Source organism: Zophobas morio, unplaced genomic scaffold (genome assembly GCF_036711695.1).
Source record: "Zophobas morio isolate AGI-343-1 ecotype UQ-CSIRO unplaced genomic scaffold, CSIRO_AGI_Zmor_V1 ptg000626l, whole genome shotgun sequence".
Classification (NCBI taxonomy): domain Eukaryota; kingdom Metazoa; phylum Arthropoda; class Insecta; order Coleoptera; family Tenebrionidae; genus Zophobas; species Zophobas morio.
Window position 1 is genome coordinate 38,438 of NW_026972729.1, and position 18,947 is coordinate 57,384.

At 27.9% G+C, this 18,947-nt stretch overlaps 1 protein-coding gene and 1 long non-coding RNA gene across 2 annotated transcripts; one reads left to right on the forward strand and one right to left on the reverse strand.

Annotated features, from left to right (window-relative positions):
* Positions 1 to 453: 453 nt before the first annotated feature.
* LOC135121572 (coiled-coil-helix-coiled-coil-helix domain-containing protein 10, mitochondrial-like) lies at positions 454 to 1,232 on the reverse strand. The gene is made up of 5 exons (XM_064045874.1): positions 1,154 to 1,232; positions 908 to 1,062; positions 746 to 853; positions 569 to 689; positions 454 to 521 (listed from the first exon to the last, which is right to left on the reverse strand). Exons 1-5 carry the CDS (start codon positions 1,191 to 1,193, stop codon positions 517 to 519), a joined length of 429 nt encoding a protein of 142 aa, XP_063901944.1. The 5' UTR covers positions 1,194 to 1,232; the 3' UTR covers positions 454 to 516.
* Positions 1,233 to 9,297: 8,065 nt separating this feature from the next.
* On the forward strand, positions 9,298 to 13,558 carry LOC135121570 (uncharacterized). Its single transcript, XR_010279039.1, has 12 exons — positions 9,298 to 9,538; positions 9,596 to 9,639; positions 9,690 to 9,841; positions 9,907 to 10,069; positions 10,149 to 10,312; positions 10,371 to 10,479; positions 10,531 to 10,568; positions 10,623 to 10,784; positions 11,000 to 11,077; positions 11,183 to 11,245; positions 12,685 to 12,759; positions 13,433 to 13,558. It is a non-coding gene; the product is annotated as an uncharacterized LOC135121570 (long non-coding RNA).
* Positions 13,559 to 18,947: the final 5,389 nt, after the last annotated feature.

Sequence of the window (18,947 nt, forward strand, 5' to 3'; positions counted from 1 at the left end):
GCAAACGAACGATTGGCTATTAATCGTGTAAATTGTTTCATAGCAGCTTTAGTAAGCAAGTCATTGTATAAAATTCTCTCTCTAAAAGATTTGTAATATACTTTTATAATCCTGCAGTGCTAAGAAAAACCAACTAATACCAGTTTCTCCAACTGAAGTAATAAAAAGGAATTTAATATTAAAAAAACAATACTAGGCGTCGTTGCATGAACAAAATTCTTATAACATAACTATTTATTGGCTCTGCAAATACTTGTCCGGGCGGGTAATTCGAATAAGTAGATTAAGCTAAACACTAACAAAACTACGTAGACTCTTATAAAAGACCTTAAAAACCTTAATTATATTATAGCACAAATCAAAGCAATAACTGTTTATAAAAATATTCAATTATGTACAATTGTAGAAATAAATAAAAATTAATACCACAGGCAAAATATAAGTAAAAATATAAACAGTCGCACTTTTAATAAAATTTTATTTTTATGCTTCAGCTAACTTCTATTTCGCTGATAGTTAATCTAAAAATAAATTATTAATAATATAAAAGTTTTTTAAAAAAACTTACAAAAGTTGGGTTGTCGTTTGCAGGACATGAACATATCATTAAACTGCTGGCAATAACTAAGATCATTCCCAGAAGTGTTCATGCACTTGATAAAGTTAAAATATTCCTCTGCGCAAGGGCCCTATTAAAATTTATCGCAATGAAAATCATAGAAGTTCACTGAAATCGATAACAAGCCTGAGAATCGGGAGACTGAGAAGGCTGTAATGCTTCAGCTGGTTGAATTGGAGCGGGCTGAAAATGCTCACTTGGCGACCCAAATAACGTTCGACTGATAGCATTAGCCTATAATAAAAAAAATTTAAAAAAGGTAAGGATCACAAATAATGCTAATCTTACAGCGACGTGACCTGCAGCCACACCAGCAGCAGTGGAGGCGATTTCTGTCATAATGCCTCTACCCTTGGAATTGGGTGCAGTCGCCGGAGATGGTAAACTGGACGGCTGAGGAGAGCGAACAGGAGCAGACAAGGGTCTAAGTGCGGGGCGGGAAGCTACAGGGAAAAGATATTGTCAATAAAAACTTGAAAAGTGATGAAAAAGTTGTGAAGAGAATAAATAAACATATAAGAATAATAAGTATACCAGTACGAGATGCTGCACGGGACGAAGACTTGCGAGGCATTAGCTTTGCGGCGCAATAAAGCTAAAGGAGAGAGAGAAAGGATGGAATAGTAAATTGGTCACGCCTAGGAAAGGGTATAAATATTCATTAGATACACCAATCAGCTCTAAGACCTTTTTTATGCAAACGGGGGCGTGTTTACTTTTAACATTTAAGGGGTTGTTATTAATGGTACATTTTTGTTAATGGCTTCAAATAAGTACAAAAACAAAGAAAATTCAATTTTTTGAAAGCGTTTTTCTGTAGAAAGGATGTTATTAGAAGCGCAACTTTAAGTGTTGTCTTAAATATATTAACAAACGCACGCTTAATTTTTTTTGAAGAAAATTGTCTTGATGTTGACTAATCATGAAATTTAAGCGGTTCTATATATTTTTAATATAAAATCTTCACAAAATTTCTGGTTTACTGGCAATAGTAGCTGAAAAGTTGTCCTTATAACACTACTGCTGAACTTAGTATTACGGCCTCGTTTTTTCAGTCTTATATATTATGACGTTATCAGTCATAAATCTGATTATTTTTACAAGGCGTACATTACTAAAGTTATGTATTTATTATTAAAAAAAGAAACTAAGTTTATGCTTTTCTTTCAGCCAACTTAATTGATGAAGCAACATAAAAATATAAGTGACTAGTTTTACAAAATTAAAAAGAGTTTCTAGTAGGTACATATTAATTTAATTTTTACAAAAGGAAAGAGTGTCGCTGCACACTGGAAATGAAGATTTTCTTTAAGTACAATTGTGATGCAACTTAAAAAAAACTAAAGTAACAATTTTAGTCTAATTTTTTTAAGTATTTGATAATAACTACTTAGTGTAACTTGGAATTTTTATCCCTTCACATTCGTTTAACGTTGAAGCACACGTTAACTTTGTTAAAAAGAGTACCAACTTGTCCCTTACTTCTTTCTTTTAACTAATTTAAGAAGACGAGATAGGGTTATATACCAGTCTATGCTAAAAAATATTTATATTGTAAAAACGGTGATTTCTACAAATATGATATAATTCTCTTCACCAAAATATTTACTTATTGTTTTTTCCTTCTATAGATTTGTTATTTAGACTATAACTTTGTATCTCAGGCACAAAGTAAGAAAGAAGCGCGATAGAAAAAAAAGGGTAAGGCACGCTCTTTTATTCTTTATTTTAGTACTTTTAACTACTACAGTTGTAATACCTATTGTTCACCTGCTTAAGCTTCCCCTCTTCATATTGAAGGTTAGGAAATGTGGCCCTTCCTACAAAAGAGGTCGCTTACCAAGTTGTGCATTACTTAAGAGCAGCATCGTTCATCCTTTTTTCTTTTTTATTTATCTTTTTTAAATTTGTGATGACATAAAGCCTTTATGTTCGCCTTACTAAAATAAATCTGAAGCATTTTATGTCTTTATTCTATTTTAAAAATGTGCGGTTAATAATTAGTGAGGTTTTTTCGTACAATTTAACACATTATAAGGCCTTTTTTAGTAACGCAGAATTAATTAGAAACTCATAATTACGATGACCATGCACGTTTGGTGCTATTTTTATTTATTTATAGCACTGGCTTACTACCAGCATGGTTAAAGATCAGTTACTTCCCAAAGTTCTTCCCCTCTATTGATTGGGGGGGGAATTATAAATTACTTTATGATTCATTGCTCCTTTAACGAGAAGAATGCGCTTTGTTTGCAAAGCTAAATAGTTTATATTATTAAAGGGGAATAGCAAAGTAATAATAATGTCAGATGTAATGGAATAGTCAAGTTTCAATATTGTTGCATTAATCTAAAGTTTAAGGACAACCAAGTTTCAATATTGGTACATTATTAAATCTATATTTTAAGGATAATATAAACTATAATATTAGCCATATTTTCTCTCTAATAGATCCAAGAAATGTTACCTTTGGGCTATTAATTCTACAAATACATAATAAACATTAATAACCATACATCCTTCACATGTGCTATGTGTCATAAACCAGTGCTGAACGAAATTTATTAAAAAAGAGTTCAATGTTTCTGAAAATGGCTTTTTTTAAGCTATTTTAGGAAATCTAATCGTTTTAATGCAAGCAACAAACACCTGTCACGCATACGTAAATCTATTAACTCTGCCTTACCGCGGTGGGCCAATAAAATGCAAATTTACAGTGCAAAATGTTTAAGGTGAATGTTAGTTGTTTTTATCGAAATTACTCGCAAGCGTAATTAATTACGTTCTTTTGCTATATGTTTGAGGCTAACTAAGGTCTGCTTAAATTAATATCAAGTTTGAATGAAATCGGTGACATATTATATGTTCAAAACTCGAAATGGGCTTTCAATCTTCAAAAAAAGAACAGAAGGGCAGGGTGGTGTATTATTTTTTTGGCAGCACTAGTCACTCACAAAGCTTAACAAGTAAATCAGATTATTCAGAAACTAATATTTATTAATTCTCGAACAGTAACAAACAGGAGACGTATGTCTTTGGCTGAGCAGAGTCCTCTTCCGTCGGGTTTGTGCCTGTAGTCTACTGCCCAGACAAAGCCTCTTTTCTGCTTTTATTAGAGTTATTTACTATTTCACTCCTTCTGCCTACTACTAAGCATTCTAAACTTTTATGTGCTTGAAGAAAAGCTCTATGCGCATTAGCCACTATCGAAACGAATTCGACTTTTGCTGCAGAAGAAGAAGAAACAGAAACGTCAAGAATTAATAGGTATGGGTTTGAGAGAAATGCCTCTTTGTTCTCATTTCAATGGCAAAATGTAATAAAATTAGCATTACTTTCTTTTATATAGTTTCTAAAATTTATAAACTTTGGAGTCTGTGCTGGCTAATCATGCCGGAACAGCTTTGAACAAATCCACTGACCTTTAACAATGTCACTAAAAATTTATTTTTTTTTAAATTCGTAAGACAGTTTTAGAGAAGATTGAACATTTAAATCTTATAGTAAAAAAACTTACATTACTAAAAAGACTGCGTATAATTTTAACAACTAGTCTCCTCTTTAGAGCAAAACTTTATCCATGACTATGATTGGTAAAAAACTTTGCATTTGAGCTAATTAATATTTACCCATCCTTGCATTTTAGAAGTTAGTTTTCTAAAACTTAGTTACCTTTCATTTATTTTCGTCATGCGATGGGACCTGGAGAGAGCATCAAAATGTTTAATATTAAAAACTGAAAAAGATCTTTATAATGAAGCTCGTTTGGCACAGTCCCTTCAAATTCTTAGAGAGTTGAATTCTAGCCCTAACTTCTTCCATTCTTTATCGTTTATGAGTATTTAAATATACTAACTCTTCCAATTACGTATATTGCTTTAGGCTTATAACATATTTAAAGACTTACTTTATTTTATTCCTGTCGAGTATTATACACGACTTTAGAAATTCTTCAGTCTGATGTTTCGCTGTTTTATTATCGAGATAAGCTGTAGATGGAGAGTGGAGGAATCTTTGCTTAAGGTAAAAACTTCTTTCTTTTTTATCTATTAGTGAGTAATTATAATAACTTTTATTTTACTATTTTAGTAGTAATAAACTCGTTTTTAACTAATAGCTTACTTTAGATCAGTCTTTTCGCTTTATATTCAACCTGTTAACTTAAACTATATGAGTACCTGAAGCTACTTATGTATTTTAACGCATTATTAAAAAAGATTTCGGAAGCCCATATTAAATGCTTTAATTGGTGAGTCAGATTATATGGTAATAGATAATTTTATTAAAATTTATCATTATGCATCATGCTTTACCAAGGTTTTTCTATACCTTGAAATTTTCCAAAGCAATGCTTGTATCGATGAGCCCTTATTCATGGTCCGATCTTTTAATAAAATCCAAATATAAATAAATTTTTTTAATATATTATTTTACTTTATTTTCTTATTGTAATTATATAACTATCAATTAATTTTTTTTGGTAGACCGCTTGCCGATTTCTCGTACTATTGTTTATAAACTTGATGGTTTTTCCATCTTGCATACAGTCATTAGGAGTATTACTTCTGACATACTTTTAGTCGAGAAAGAGGCCTTTAAGAAGTTTTTACCCATATTATGTAGTTTTTCTTAAAATCTGGACGGGAACTTTATAACTTAACTTTTAGCACTATGTTTTGTTGAATATTTATTACCTTATGTGAGATAGCAAAACTAATTTATAGTTTACTTTAATATTTTGATATTTGGATTATAAATTTTTTAACTTATATTTACATATATTTCTATATCTACTTATTAGTAAAAACGCAGTATATATTTGTTAAATTCTAACCTTTTATTTAATTTTTTTTTAAAATTTTTAACTTGCAAATTGACATTAGGAGTAAAAAATAAACTTTCAGTTGAACGCAAGCTCTTTACTATAATATCTTTAATCTCCATAGTGAATTTCATATAAAGATTTTATTCTGTAATTAAATATATTTTGAATATAAGAGATATTAATTTAGTGTCACCCCCTCTTATCTGCCTTACCAAATTAATTACTTTTATAGAAAAAATTATTTTACTTAGTGAATTTGAAATAGGAATAAACATTCAATTTATTTTTTAAATGTTTTATTAGTATTGTAATAACTAATCTAATTATACGATATATAATTTATTAATAGTCCATCTTTTTTCATTTAATCTGATTTACTTTTTATTTTTTAAATGTTTTATTAGTATTGTAATAACTAATCTAATTATACGATATATAATTTATTAATAGTCCATCTTTTTTTCATTTAATCTGATTTACTTTTAATTATTTTTATTTATTTAAAATTTTAATATTATATTGTTTTTGTATTTTTATTTACAAATCACCTAATTATTTGTGAATTTAAATTTAACTAAATAAAATTAAATTTATATATATAGTTTGCATTAGAAAAAACTTTAGTTATTTATTATTTATTATTACAAAATAAATATTAATTTTTATAAAAAAAATAAAAATAATTTGCTTGTATACTTTTATAATATTTTTTTTGCTCAAAAATTTTGTAAAGGTTTATTTTATAAAAAGTAATTAATAACTTATAATGAACTTTTTTTAAATTCGCTTTGTAAATGAAAATATTTTTAAATTTGCATTTAACGGTTTTTAGTTTTTATATTTAATTTAATAAATCGACTTTATTAATCTAATTCAGTATTTTTGTTTAAAAATCTTTTATTAACTTTTTTTGTTAACTTTTATTTTTGGTTCAGTACTATTAAATTTTATATAACGAATTTCTTGTAAATTTAACTTTTTAGCAGTAAACTTTATTTTTTTATAACTATTTAATTACTATTAAATTTCGAATTCACTTGCTTGCCTCCAATTTTACGAAACTCTATTATTAATAAATTTTTTTTGAACAAAAGTTATTATATATACAAATGCATATCATTTCCTTTACTTCTTTATTTGGCTCTTTTTTACTTGTTTTTATTATAAGCCATTACTTAATTCTATTTTTTTTGAAAACAATTGTTTGCCTCGTCTTTATAAATTTTGTTGCTATTGTCTATAATATTAAAACGATTACAATTTTTTTAAACTGCTTTTAGTTTCTTTTTTTTTTATTTAAAATATCTTTAATTGTAGATTTAAATTTTATCTTATCTTTTAAAATGTTTAATACATATAAACTTATTACGTTTAATAATTTACTTCTGAATTTTTTTCCGACTAGTAATTTTACTTTTATTGTTTTAAAAATTTTATCAATTAACTCAAAATATATGTTTATAGTTAATTTTTATTTATTGGCCTATTCAAATAAATTTTTATATAAATTTTGGCAGTAAGAAAAATATTTTTGTTTTTTTTTTTTTGACATTACATTACTTTTGCTTTTTCTTTTACTCTTCAGTAAATCGCAGCGTTTTTTTTCCAGTTTAACAAAATAAAAAAAAAACTTGCAAGTTAGCATAAAAAAAGTCAACTTATTTTAAAGTAATTTTCTACTAAACGAAGAATTTCAAATGAATATATTTTTACTTTAAATTTTTTTCTGATCAAATTATATATATATTATCTTTATAAAATATCACTTTTGTCAGAACTGCATCGTTTTATAAAATTTTTATTTAAAAAAATAGAATTGGAGTTAATTAATAATTAACTAAACTTGCGTAGCATTAATTTATAGGCTGCGAAGTACTTCATATTGAAAAACTTTTCTGTATTTCTAAATAATTTTTTCGGCTAATAACTCTTTATTAAAAAATTTTTATAAGTAAAGAAAAACTTATTTCGTATGAAAAATGTTTCCTAATCAAAAAAATTTTGACTTTTAATATATAAATTACAAATAAATAATACAACCGAAATTAAAAGTACTTAAAGCTAATGGGAACTTTTTTTTATTTTTTATAAAAGTCTTCTTTTTGCAGACATTGATAAAATTTTCTTTATAGATTTTTTGTATTTATTATAAATATGCGAGCAAGAAGTGTTCTTACTGTAGATCTTTTAAGGATTTTCTAAAAAACTTCATAATCAATTCTTTTGTGTACTATAATTATAATTATAAGAAAACTTTTATATTTAGTAAAATATAATATAATTTACATTAATATTTATTAATTATTAGATTTTTGTAGAAATTATTAAGAATAAATAATAAATTGGTTATAATATTATAATTCAGAGTAGTTGTTATTAATAAATTGCTTTATTGATTTTTCTTTTTAGATTAGTTCAAAGAAAAGTTTTCGCAGCCTTCTGTAGTTTTCTTTTTTAAATTTCCGAACTTATATAACTTTTTGAGCCGCTCAAGCCAAAGGAAACAAGGCGAGGCTGCGCACTTCAGCCTTCCGATTCTTCGTCATCTCTTGTGTCACGCTTCCTGCCAGTACTATCCAACTTTTATACGCGAATTCTTGTTATTCTTGTTTTATTGTTAATTTATATTATATTGATTGAGTATACACATGTTTTATTACTATAAAAAAATTTTATCAGTTTTTTTTATATAATAAATTATTTAATTTATTATAATTGAGTGTCTACTGTCTTTTTATCGTTCTTGTTTATTTATTAATAATTATTAATTTCAATTTAATATTATTTTTTACTTTTATTAATTTTATTTTTTTAATTTATATATTAACTGAATTAGTTTAATATTATATTTATAAATCTGAATTAAACTTTATGATAAGTAATTACGATTTTTAATTTTATCATACTTTTAATTTTTGTTTAATTATAATAATTTTTTTCGTTAAATTATTGTTTTCGAAGTTTTTTAAATAAATTTTAATTTATTGGTTTTATAATTATTTTGATATTATATTATTTTTTATTTTCGCTTCAGGCACGGGACTTCTCAATTTTTAAAGCATCACGCTCTTTGCGAGAGCGAATGAATTTTATTTCTGTTTTTTATTTTAAATTTAACGACTGAACCAACGGCAAGGCGCCGTTCTCCCTTTGGAAATTCCAACATAGACAAGTCATTATATTTTTACTGAATATCTTTCGGAAGGTGCTAAAGTTTCGCTCGGTATCACTTGTTCCTGCATCGTGAAGCATTTCGTTAATTTTTTTCCCTCTAATACTCGAGCATTATTATTACTTACTTTTATCGTTATTATAAATATTAGCGCTTTTAAGAATATATGAACGATAGATACGTTGCGGTATGCCTACTTTTATTAAATTCTGGTTGCGTTGAACCCCTCTTATCTAAGCGGAGCTCGTTTTTACAACAATTCTAAAAACTATTATTATTGTTGTTTTTATGATTATTAGTGCGTAGAAAAAATCTTTTCTCCCAATTATAACAAATTACTATTAATGATAGTTTATCGAAAAGTTTTATTCTTGTGGTTATTTAAAATACTTAGCGGTGGTATTAATACTGCTATTTTCATTATTAATATCTAAGCCGGCTAAATATGTTAGTAGCATGCAGTTCTAGAGCGAAGATGTCGTTTAGCACGATAAAGTCGACTTGTCTTTTTTCTTACGAGTACCACTTATAAAGCGAAACACAATAAAACAAAATATTTTTTATTGCCAGTTGCCCTCTCTTTACGACTCGCTAAACAACGTTTTTTCATCTAATAAAAGTATGAAAATTTTATGCTTTATAACGAGTTTGATTGGTGGGAAATACACGTTTCAGATTTTTATGACCTTGAAATAATGATACTTCGTGAGACTCTTCTCTGTCTTTCTGGAGCAGTTCGTTCTGGTTTTCCCCGCTTTTGAGCGTTTGCGAGCTCTGCCAATACGTGAAGAAAGAGCTTGTCATCAGCCAATCATTGTCCGCATTTTGTATTCGTGAATTATATAAGCTATTCCTGAGGATCTTTCTCGTATGGTTGTAGCCTCAATATAATGCACTGATTGGACGGCGATTGTGACAAACAGTGAGATTTTAAAAAACTTTGTATCATTCCCTATTTTACAGACTGTTTTTGTTGCAGGGCTGTTTCTCCGTATGAGTCCGAGTTGGTGCGCTTGAGTGTCGGTGGAGCCCTTTATGCTTATCCGTTTTATTATAATAATAATTCTTATTAGTGTTAAAAAGAGTTTACTTTGTGAAAGTTTTTTTTTGATGCACATGGCGTTGTGGAACAGCTGTTTCTGCTTCTAGAGTATAATATTTTTGCGATTGCACTCGTCTTGTAGTCCCCGCACTGACTTTTATTGCGGAGAAAATCAAAGAAAAGGTACCGTGAACATATTATTAGCATTCTGTTAGCGGTGATACTTTCTCTTTTCCGTTTGATAATAGATCGCGTTGCCACTCCCTTACCCTGTGCAAAGCGTTTTTTAATTGCATAGTTTTTATCTTTTACTTTCGAGATCTCGTCTGTGGAAACTTCTAGCGCCCCGAAGGAGAGCTTGTGATAGAGCACAGCAGTGTGCGGATTTCTCAACAGGCTCTGATCAGAAAAGTACTAGTTTTCTTTGCGCCGTCAGGCTCGCATTGTGGGCTTCATATTCAGCACCCGCTAAGCCCACCTGCTCGTCTAGTGAAACTCTTTCCGAACGCGTTAGTGCTCCGGAGTCGAGGTTAGGCTGCTGCTGCGCCAGAACAGAGACGGTTGTTTTTACCTGCTTTGTCTCCGTTAAGCTGTACTTCCACGCCTGTCCGTACAAGAAAAAACTTTAATTTTGCATAAACTCTTATTGCCTTAGTAAAGTTTCATTTGTACTTTTTTAAAACAACTAAATAAATAATAATTATATCATTAGGAGCAGGAGCCCACGCGAAACACATTTTGTAAAGCTTTAATACGTTCTTTTTCTGATTATAGTGATGATTCGAATTTGTGGAGTGAAATTTTGGATTTAGATTTTTTTGGTTTTGTTTAACTTCACATGTGTATAAATTATATTTACTTTTTTAATGCAGTTGTGCAAAAAAATCTTAAGGACTTTAGTCAACTGATTGTTAGTAACATGCAAACTTGTCTCTATAAATTTGTTCTGGAAGGTTTATCATAGTGTACCAAAACATCTTTTCGTGGTTATGATCGCTTCTCCCATCTGTCCTTGCACGTGTTGCTATGAATCACCTGGAATTTTTCGTAATCTCGTTTGCCTGGCCGAGTTGGCCAGCCAGCGCGACTATGTTTTTCAAGTATTATAGTTCACTGGCCGACTGCAGTTCTCATTTCTTTTATATTTTCACGTTTCAGTAATTCTCTTTTTGTTTATATGATAGTTTTTTAGTAGTGTTCTTTCAATATTTATGAAGAAATAGTTTTTTTTGATTTTTATTGCTTTTGCTTTCATTTGGTTTTCATTTTATTAAATTTTTGTTGCATTTTTTAATATTCTTTTATTAGATAAATATTTTCACTTTCTCTATATGTATTTAGAATATTTCAGATCCCTACAAACTCCACGCCCCTTGGCTAAACTTGCTGCTCTTGCTCTTCTTGCTTTACTCTCTAATAGTTATTTCACTCGTTTATCATATACTTCTAAAGTAAAACATTAACACAAAAAATTGAAAAATGTTATATTAATTATAATAATAAAAATAATTTTATCTCTTGTAGATGAACCCAATGCGGTACACTCTGACTTTAGTATTGTGCATACGTTTGTGAATTTTCTCAGAGGTAGTTGCCTAATTGCTGATTTTTATTATTAAAATTTTTTTACAATCGATTAACTATTCTTATAGAAGTAAATTTTTTAAGTTTTTAAAGTTTCTTTTGTAATTTTTGTAAAAAAAGTTTTGCTGGACTTGGGATTTTTTATAAATATCTTTCTTTGCTATATTTTGCTTTTTAGCTAATTTTATATAATTTATATTTAAATTTAGTTAATCTTTTCCTACATATATATATATATTTTTTTTAAAGGATTTCCTATTATTTAAAAAATTTTCTTTATAGTACTTCTATAATAATTTATTCAGTTCACTTATTAAATATCCAAAAGCGCTTTAATTTTTAATTGATTTCTTTTGAATTTCATATGAAAATTTTATAAGATTTAAAAGTTTTGGGGGATCTTTTGTAAATTTTGAAAGCATTTATAAATTTTAATTACTAAAAAATATTTCTCTCTACAAAATCTATAATAATTATAAAATTTTTTAGTTACTTATAATTATAACTGTTATAATAAATAATACTGCAAAATTTTTCATTTAATATTATATTTATTATATATAATTATTAGACGATTTTGGAAGTTAATTTTTATTTTCCTTTCAAAAAAATTTACTTTCAAGTGAATTGTTCTTAATTTTTAAAATATATATATTTTTGCTTTTGAATGATTTATAAAAATAATATTCCAGTAAGAAATGATAATTACGTACCCACAATTTTTTGATTAGCTTTAATTAAATTACTTTTGTGTTATTGGTCAGTTTTTGATGTTTTTAATCGTCAATTATTTTTAATATTACTTTTATGTTACACATTTATAGTTATTAGTGTTTTTAGTAAAAGTAAAAGATTTACTCAACTCATTTATTACTTTATAAATATGTAATAATAAACTTATAAAACTTAATTTAAAAAGCGTATAAATAATAATAATAAAAAAATATAACAGTAATAATAATAAATATAGAAAACAAAACTTGGGAAAAGTATTAACATATATACTATAATAATAAAACTAAAAAAAAGTATAAATCGTATAAAAATTATACAATATAAAAATATTAAATTTAAAATTTTTTTATAATTTATTCAATTAAAGTGACTTTTTAATTTCTATTATCATAAAAGTTTTTGTGGCGAGCAATTATTAAAATGCAAAGTGGATTTTTTTTTAGGTTTGGCTTCTTTTTGTACATTTTATATAAAAAAATATTTAAAAACTATAAAAAATTAATTTCAGATAACTTCTCAAATCTGTTATTATTAATAAAAATTATAACTGGAATACAAAAAATATTGTTATTAAAAAATGAATTAATCTAAATTTTTTGCATTTTTATTTTTAATTTATTTATATTATTATACATTTCCTCTTTCTTATTTTTATCAAAAAAACTTTTTTTGCGTTGTTTTTTAATTTTATTGAGTTTATCGCGCAGTGAATCGTTTAATGTCAATTTTGATCTTCAAAGGATGACTTGCTTTCAGAAAAAAAGAGAGAAAGAAGAATAAACGTTACTTTTTATAAAAATATATATAATATAATATTTTTATTTTATTTATATTTTATATGATTAATTTATTTTTTATTTTTTTTCGTTAAAGTATTTTCATAAATTAATAAGTAAAGAGTTTTTTAAACTATTAAGTGGAAGAAATTCTTAATAATATTCTACTTTTAGTCTTTTATTTGTATTATCAAGTTTTTCTTATAATTTATGAAATTTATTAACTTTTTCTGTAAAAGATAAAAGAAAGTATTAACTCTGTTAACTTTTTATAATTATCATATTAAATAAAATCTAAATCTAAATCTAAAAATTTAATTATAAGAGGGAAAAATTTGTTAATTAAATTTTTTAATTTTTTTAAAAAACCGTTAAAAAGGTATTAAAAATAATAAAGTTTACGATATTTTTATTTATTTATCACAAAAATTTAAATTTAAAATTTTATATTGATAAAATATTTCTTAATTAAAATATAACAAGGTTGAGATTAGTGTTATATTCATAAGAAAAATATTTTTTTATAAGCCTTTTTCTTATTTTTATTTATCTTTTATCTTTTCTAATAATAATTATATGCAAACTCTAAATAATTTCATCCAATTATATTTTTATGAAATTAATATTAAAAATAAGTATTAAAGTATTTAAATTTTGAGATTAATTTAATTTTTTATAGAAATTTTCAATGAAATTTAGCTGAGGAAAGAGGGTAATATTAATGGCGTTTTTACTAAAGAAACACTTTGCCAGTGCCTGAAAGAGTTGGAAAGACAATCGACTGAACTTTTAAGCGTTGCGGCGCCTACATTACAGAAGAAAAAATTTTTCTGGCTTTTACTTAATAAAATTGGCGATTCTTCTTTTTTTTTTAATTTGTATTTAATTTATAGTTATCTCTATAAAATTTAAATTTCATTATTTTGAAGTTAAATTTTATTTTTTCGATTTTAGGACTATTTACAGTACTAATAGCGTAATGGAGTTTCGAAAACATAAAAATTCTGTTTGTTGTAATATATATAAGAATATCGACCTGTAAAAGAGCTAAATAATCTTGTGGAAGAATGGAATTGAATTTACTTAAAAAAATGAAATTATAAATAGTAGTCTGGTGAAATTTATTATAGTTAATAGAATATTTCTAAATTATTAGGTTTATTATGCAGATGAGCGGCGTTTACCTTTTTAAAAAAATACTCTTTCTTATTCTAAAGTATGTAACAAGTTTATAAAGTAATTCTCTTAATTCTAAGTTTAATGTTGACTTGAGCTCTCCTTCATTTTCACAAGAATCTTCCTTAATGTAACAAAGAATTTTTTATGACTTAATCTTAATTATTTTAATTATTGTTTTCGGGTTTTTATAGCAACTAGAATTAAAAGTTTCCGTTAATCAGTGCCCTAGCTCGGGTCCCACAAATTGTAATATCGGAACTAACTCTCAAATACTTTTGTAATAACTCTTTGCTGAAGCCAATATAATAAAGGCTTACTAAGGAATATTAGAAAAATACTAGCTACCAGACTATGTACTAGTTAGATAATTTAGGACTAAAGCAACCGCACCAATGATTTCGTTTCGGTGACTACAGTATATTATTATAAGCATTTCAAAATATAGATTACAATTTAAATTGATAGTCTTAACAGTTTAGTTACTTTCAGGAGTGACACTGTTTTGTTCTTTAAAGGATAGTAGAATAAATGTAATAAGAGCTTTTAAACTAAAATTATTAAGTACGACAGAAAAAAATATCTCGGCACCGTCGGTTTGCAGTCATTTGTGCTTCTGAACTTACTATTTTTGCGGGGTGCCTGCCATTGAAATTACGGGGGGCTCTTTATAAGAAAGAAGTTAAGGTCTGAAGTATTTATCGTTTGTTTCTTTCGGGCTTATAAGTTTTAATTAATAACAAAGAGCCTCAATCGAGCTCCCAACCGTCTCGATGCTTTGCAGCGCTAGTATGGATGGCCATTAACTAAATGTGACGTTTAATAAATGGTAAGATTACCAGTATCGCTGATAATAGGTCAAAACGGCGGAAGCAGGTCTGATGTTTATTTTGCTAGGAACATCGGTCGATGCATTGCAAAACGCGCAGTTGGGCTTTTAGTTTAGAGTGCTTTAGGATTAGGTAAGGGTTACATAAAATAGAGGCAAGTCGCGCTGCAGCGCATCAAATTAGAGGTGGCCAGCCGAGAGTAAGGGGGCTTGTGGGCCGAATTTTTCTGGAATCCCATGGGCGCTGCTAAGAATAGATCCTAGCTCGCTCAATTTGTAAGAGTAAAAAACGGAAAAAATTGGGCTCCTCTCCTCTGCGTAAGGGGCTCCCTCACTAGCAGTGGACAAGACAGTTTCAAGAAATTTCGAAAATCTACTGCTAAAAATTCATAGCTTGTCAAGTTGCAGAGCTTTGCAAATTAACTGCAAACGTTTTGAGCAGAAAATGAGAAGGAAAGGCATTAAGGGTTATTAAAATGAAGGCTACAAGTTTTACGTTAAGACAAGACGACATAGCCGTTTGGAGTAAAGGATGTCACTCAAAGAGTTCTAAGATAAGCTTTAGAGATCTTCACAAATACGTAAAGTGAACTCCAACGAAAGCGTGAATCCAATGCTATCGCGAGAAACGGAAAGGTTATTGATGGTAATCGCTGACCGATACAGCAAACTCAGCTTCGATTGATTTTTCCAAAAACCTATATAAATGCTAATAGGGACCTCAGGTTCTTATTAAAATACCCTAAGGGTTACTTTATTTATAAAAGCAATTTAAATGGAAAAAGTTAATCATTAAACAAGACATTGTACGGGGCAAAGAAGGGAAGCTTTAGTGGTGCAAAATAATTACCTAAGAATTCATAGAACTAGGCTTTAGGTAGAACCCTGGTGTTTTACTTTATAGAAATACTTTCATTGCTTAACTGCATGATTTAAGAACACTAACTGATTATGTAAATAAAGTAAGAACAGTGATCGGTTTAATAGGCTTTAATTACAAGGAAGTAGCAGACAACAAGTTTATAGGATTTGAAGTACCTGAGTACAAAAATTATAAAATTCTCGGCCAAAAAGAAATTAAAAGTTTGCTGCAAGATTATGACGTAAAATAAGCGAAGAGCTTGGAATACCCAATGTTGCAATAAAAACGTTTAAACCTGAAAATATAACGTATGAATGTGCGTCCAACGAGGTTATTGGCTCTTTGCAATACTTATTCCAACCTTACGCCACCTGACATTATACCTTGGCGGTTTACAAGTTATCTTAACATTTAGAATCCTGGGGGTAGAGAACACTGGACAGCCGCCAAAAGCTATTAAGATATATAAATGGAACGAAAACCTTATAACTCCGAGAGGTGGGGCAATCTCAATTATATATAGAAATTTACACTGCCGAGAGTTTTGCCTTTGAATGAGGTATGAAAAACAAAGCAGGTGTAACTATATTAATAAATAACTGCTTTATACAATAAGAACCAAAAGGACTAAAGTTTTACAGCCCTACCCTCCGCGGAATCCAAGAACATTGTATTGGCAACCTGCAGGCGATATGTAGGATGACTTCAAGGCCTTAAAAAGGATCCAAGTTTTCGTGAGATTGTTTAACTGTCAAAAAAAAAATTCTTCCAGCAAGCACCTTTGTAAACAAGTCGGCTATCATCTCATTGCTGCAACAGTATTTTAGACATATATGTCCTTAACTCAACCTCTTTTCCGTAATGGTATTTTTAAGTTGACATGTCTACAGAGTTTTCCTCCCACACATACCGATGCAATATTAATTCCGGGTTTATTATAAACATATTTAAGCGTTCAATGCTTTATGGGGGCCACGAACTAGATGCCTAGAGACAGATAATTTATTGGTTCCTGGAGTGAGGGTTTTAAGAAAAAGATAGAACGCGGTGGGTTCGCCGGGGAGTCGAGTCCAAAAGGATTCCAAAGAAGAAAGAGGACCCGTCCTTGGGTCTCTGAGCTATCTAGTTCGTTGACCAAAGAGGGTCCCTAATAACTTACCCGTCTCAAGGTAATAGTGTGTCAAACCTGTACCATTTATAACAGCTTTATCGCAGTCAACTCCCCTTTAGAGTTGTGATTAATATCGACCGTCTCCACGCCTCAAAGGTGTTAGATAACTATCAGATGGTGTGATAGATAAGTTAACATTGTGTTTTTTTACTTTATATTATACCGTCAAAAATGGTTTTAAGGAATAGGTTTAATCTTGCATTTCAATAAAGAATCTTCTTAACTAATATCCTGACCATTATACTAAATAAAAACGGATATCAAAAATAATTATTTGGTATACTTTAAGTCATAATGATACCAGTCCGCTTAATTATACAATGTAAATAGTTTTTACTTACATTTTTAACATTAAAAATACTCTCATGTTTACCTTATAAAATTAAATTACCCCCTGCCACGACTCATAAATGGCATATTTAATATTTCAAAGTAATTCTTAGTACGAATAAAGTAAAGTTTAAAGAAGATTTTGCATACAATGAAACTTTAAGTTATCTCAAATAAAACGGAAAGTTACACTAAATAAAGATCCATTCAAACGGAGAGCAGGCGCTAATAAGTTAACTAGGAATTTGAGTATTTCTAGTGATAACGCAAATTTGAAAGCATGTCCAGGCAAACAGTCAGCCCGTTATATTCAAATCTATCCTTTTTTTTTTTGGCAATTGCTCTTTTATGTCCTGCTACTTTAGTTATATGTATATATACTTTAAAAGCGATAGCGTTATGTATAAAGCGTTACAACTTTCCGGTCGGGTTGACCACAAAAGTACTTTAGAACTTCTTACTATTTATTATATATATTGAATGATTAACGATCTATGTACTTTCCAAAAATTATAAATTATTTATAATATACATATCATATTATTCGTAATATAAAACTTGAGTTTAAAATATTTAAATAAGTTATTTTCTGGTATCTTCTTTCGAGCACAACCGGTATATATTTTAAGCGGTTGTAGTTCTGTTGTTAGAAAGAAAGTAAATTAATCAAAGTTATTTAATTTGGGTGACTAAGAGATTAACTTATTGTTAATAAATTCTATGAGGTTAAAAAACCAAATTAAAACTTTGAAATTAACTTCAAAATTTACAAGGTAAAGTGGTGGGAAGTCAAGAAATTTTATTGTAACAGAAAAATAATATTTATAAAAAAAATCTTAGTTAACTTAAGGAGAAAGGATTCTCTTTTAATACCTAGTTTTTTTTCTTATTTAGAACACTATAAGCTTCTTTTTTATTATAAATGTACAAATTTTTTACTTTACTATGTTCCTTATAAAAATTCCAATGTTTTCAAACTTAAAACTTATAACATTAAACGTAATTTACTACTTTAAAATAGAAAATAAGAAAACTGAGTTGATATTCATTTAGAAGAATTTAATAAATTCCTAGATATACTTCAAGTGGCTCTTATAAGGGATTTATCAAATTAGTTATTACAGACCAAATTTTTTAAATAAAATATAAACAGCATACCGAGACTGCTTATTCCTTTTAGTTTACCTAATCATAGACAATTAGAGTGAAAACAAGATTAATTAAGAAGATTTTAGGGTCTATGCTCCTAATATAAGTCTACTAATATGGTTTATCTTTGCAATTTATTGTTTTGTGTCCAAAGGAGCACCCTTTAGGCCTTAATCACATATATATATACATATGGAAACTATTATTTTTAATTTAATTACCTTTAAGTTTACCTTACTTTAAGCTCAAAGGCTTAAGTTTATAATAAACAGTTACATTAACATTTTGACCTAAAAGTACTTTTCATACCTTAAACTTAAATGACTTATTGTTGTAGTTGGTCACTAAAAAAAGAGTCCTCTACGAAAATTAGAACATAATTAGCGGCTAATAATTCCTTCGAACCATAGCTTTTGATTATACGTAAGATTAAATTTTCTACTTTTTAATTCTTAGTTATGTTTAGTTTTTTAGAATATGATTTGTCATAAGGAGATGGGCGGATGATAATAAATTTTTATTAATTTCTTTAGACTTTTTTATATAAGCTACTGTTTGGTAGAGTGGATTAAGAAATTTTAATTATTTGCTTAGAGTATTTTTAGCTGAAGATAAAGGGTTAAAATCGATTATTAATTTCTTTTGATTATTTTTTTGACTGAATTAAGTAAATGTTA

What these genes read in the sequence shown, in the direction of transcription:
- LOC135121572 (XM_064045874.1), bottom strand. Translation starts at nt 1,193, where the DNA reads ATGCCTCGCAAGTCTTCGTCCCGTGCAGCATCTCGTACTG. An exon ending in CCGTGCAGCATCTCGTACTG is followed by an intron (nt 1,063 to 1,153) that starts GTATACTTATTA and finishes TTTTCCCTGTAG; the next exon opens with CTTCCCGCCCCGCACTTAGA. An exon ending in TGGCTGCAGGTCACGTCGCT is followed by an intron (nt 854 to 907) that starts GTAAGATTAGCA and finishes TTTTTATTATAG; the next exon opens with GCTAATGCTATCAGTCGAAC.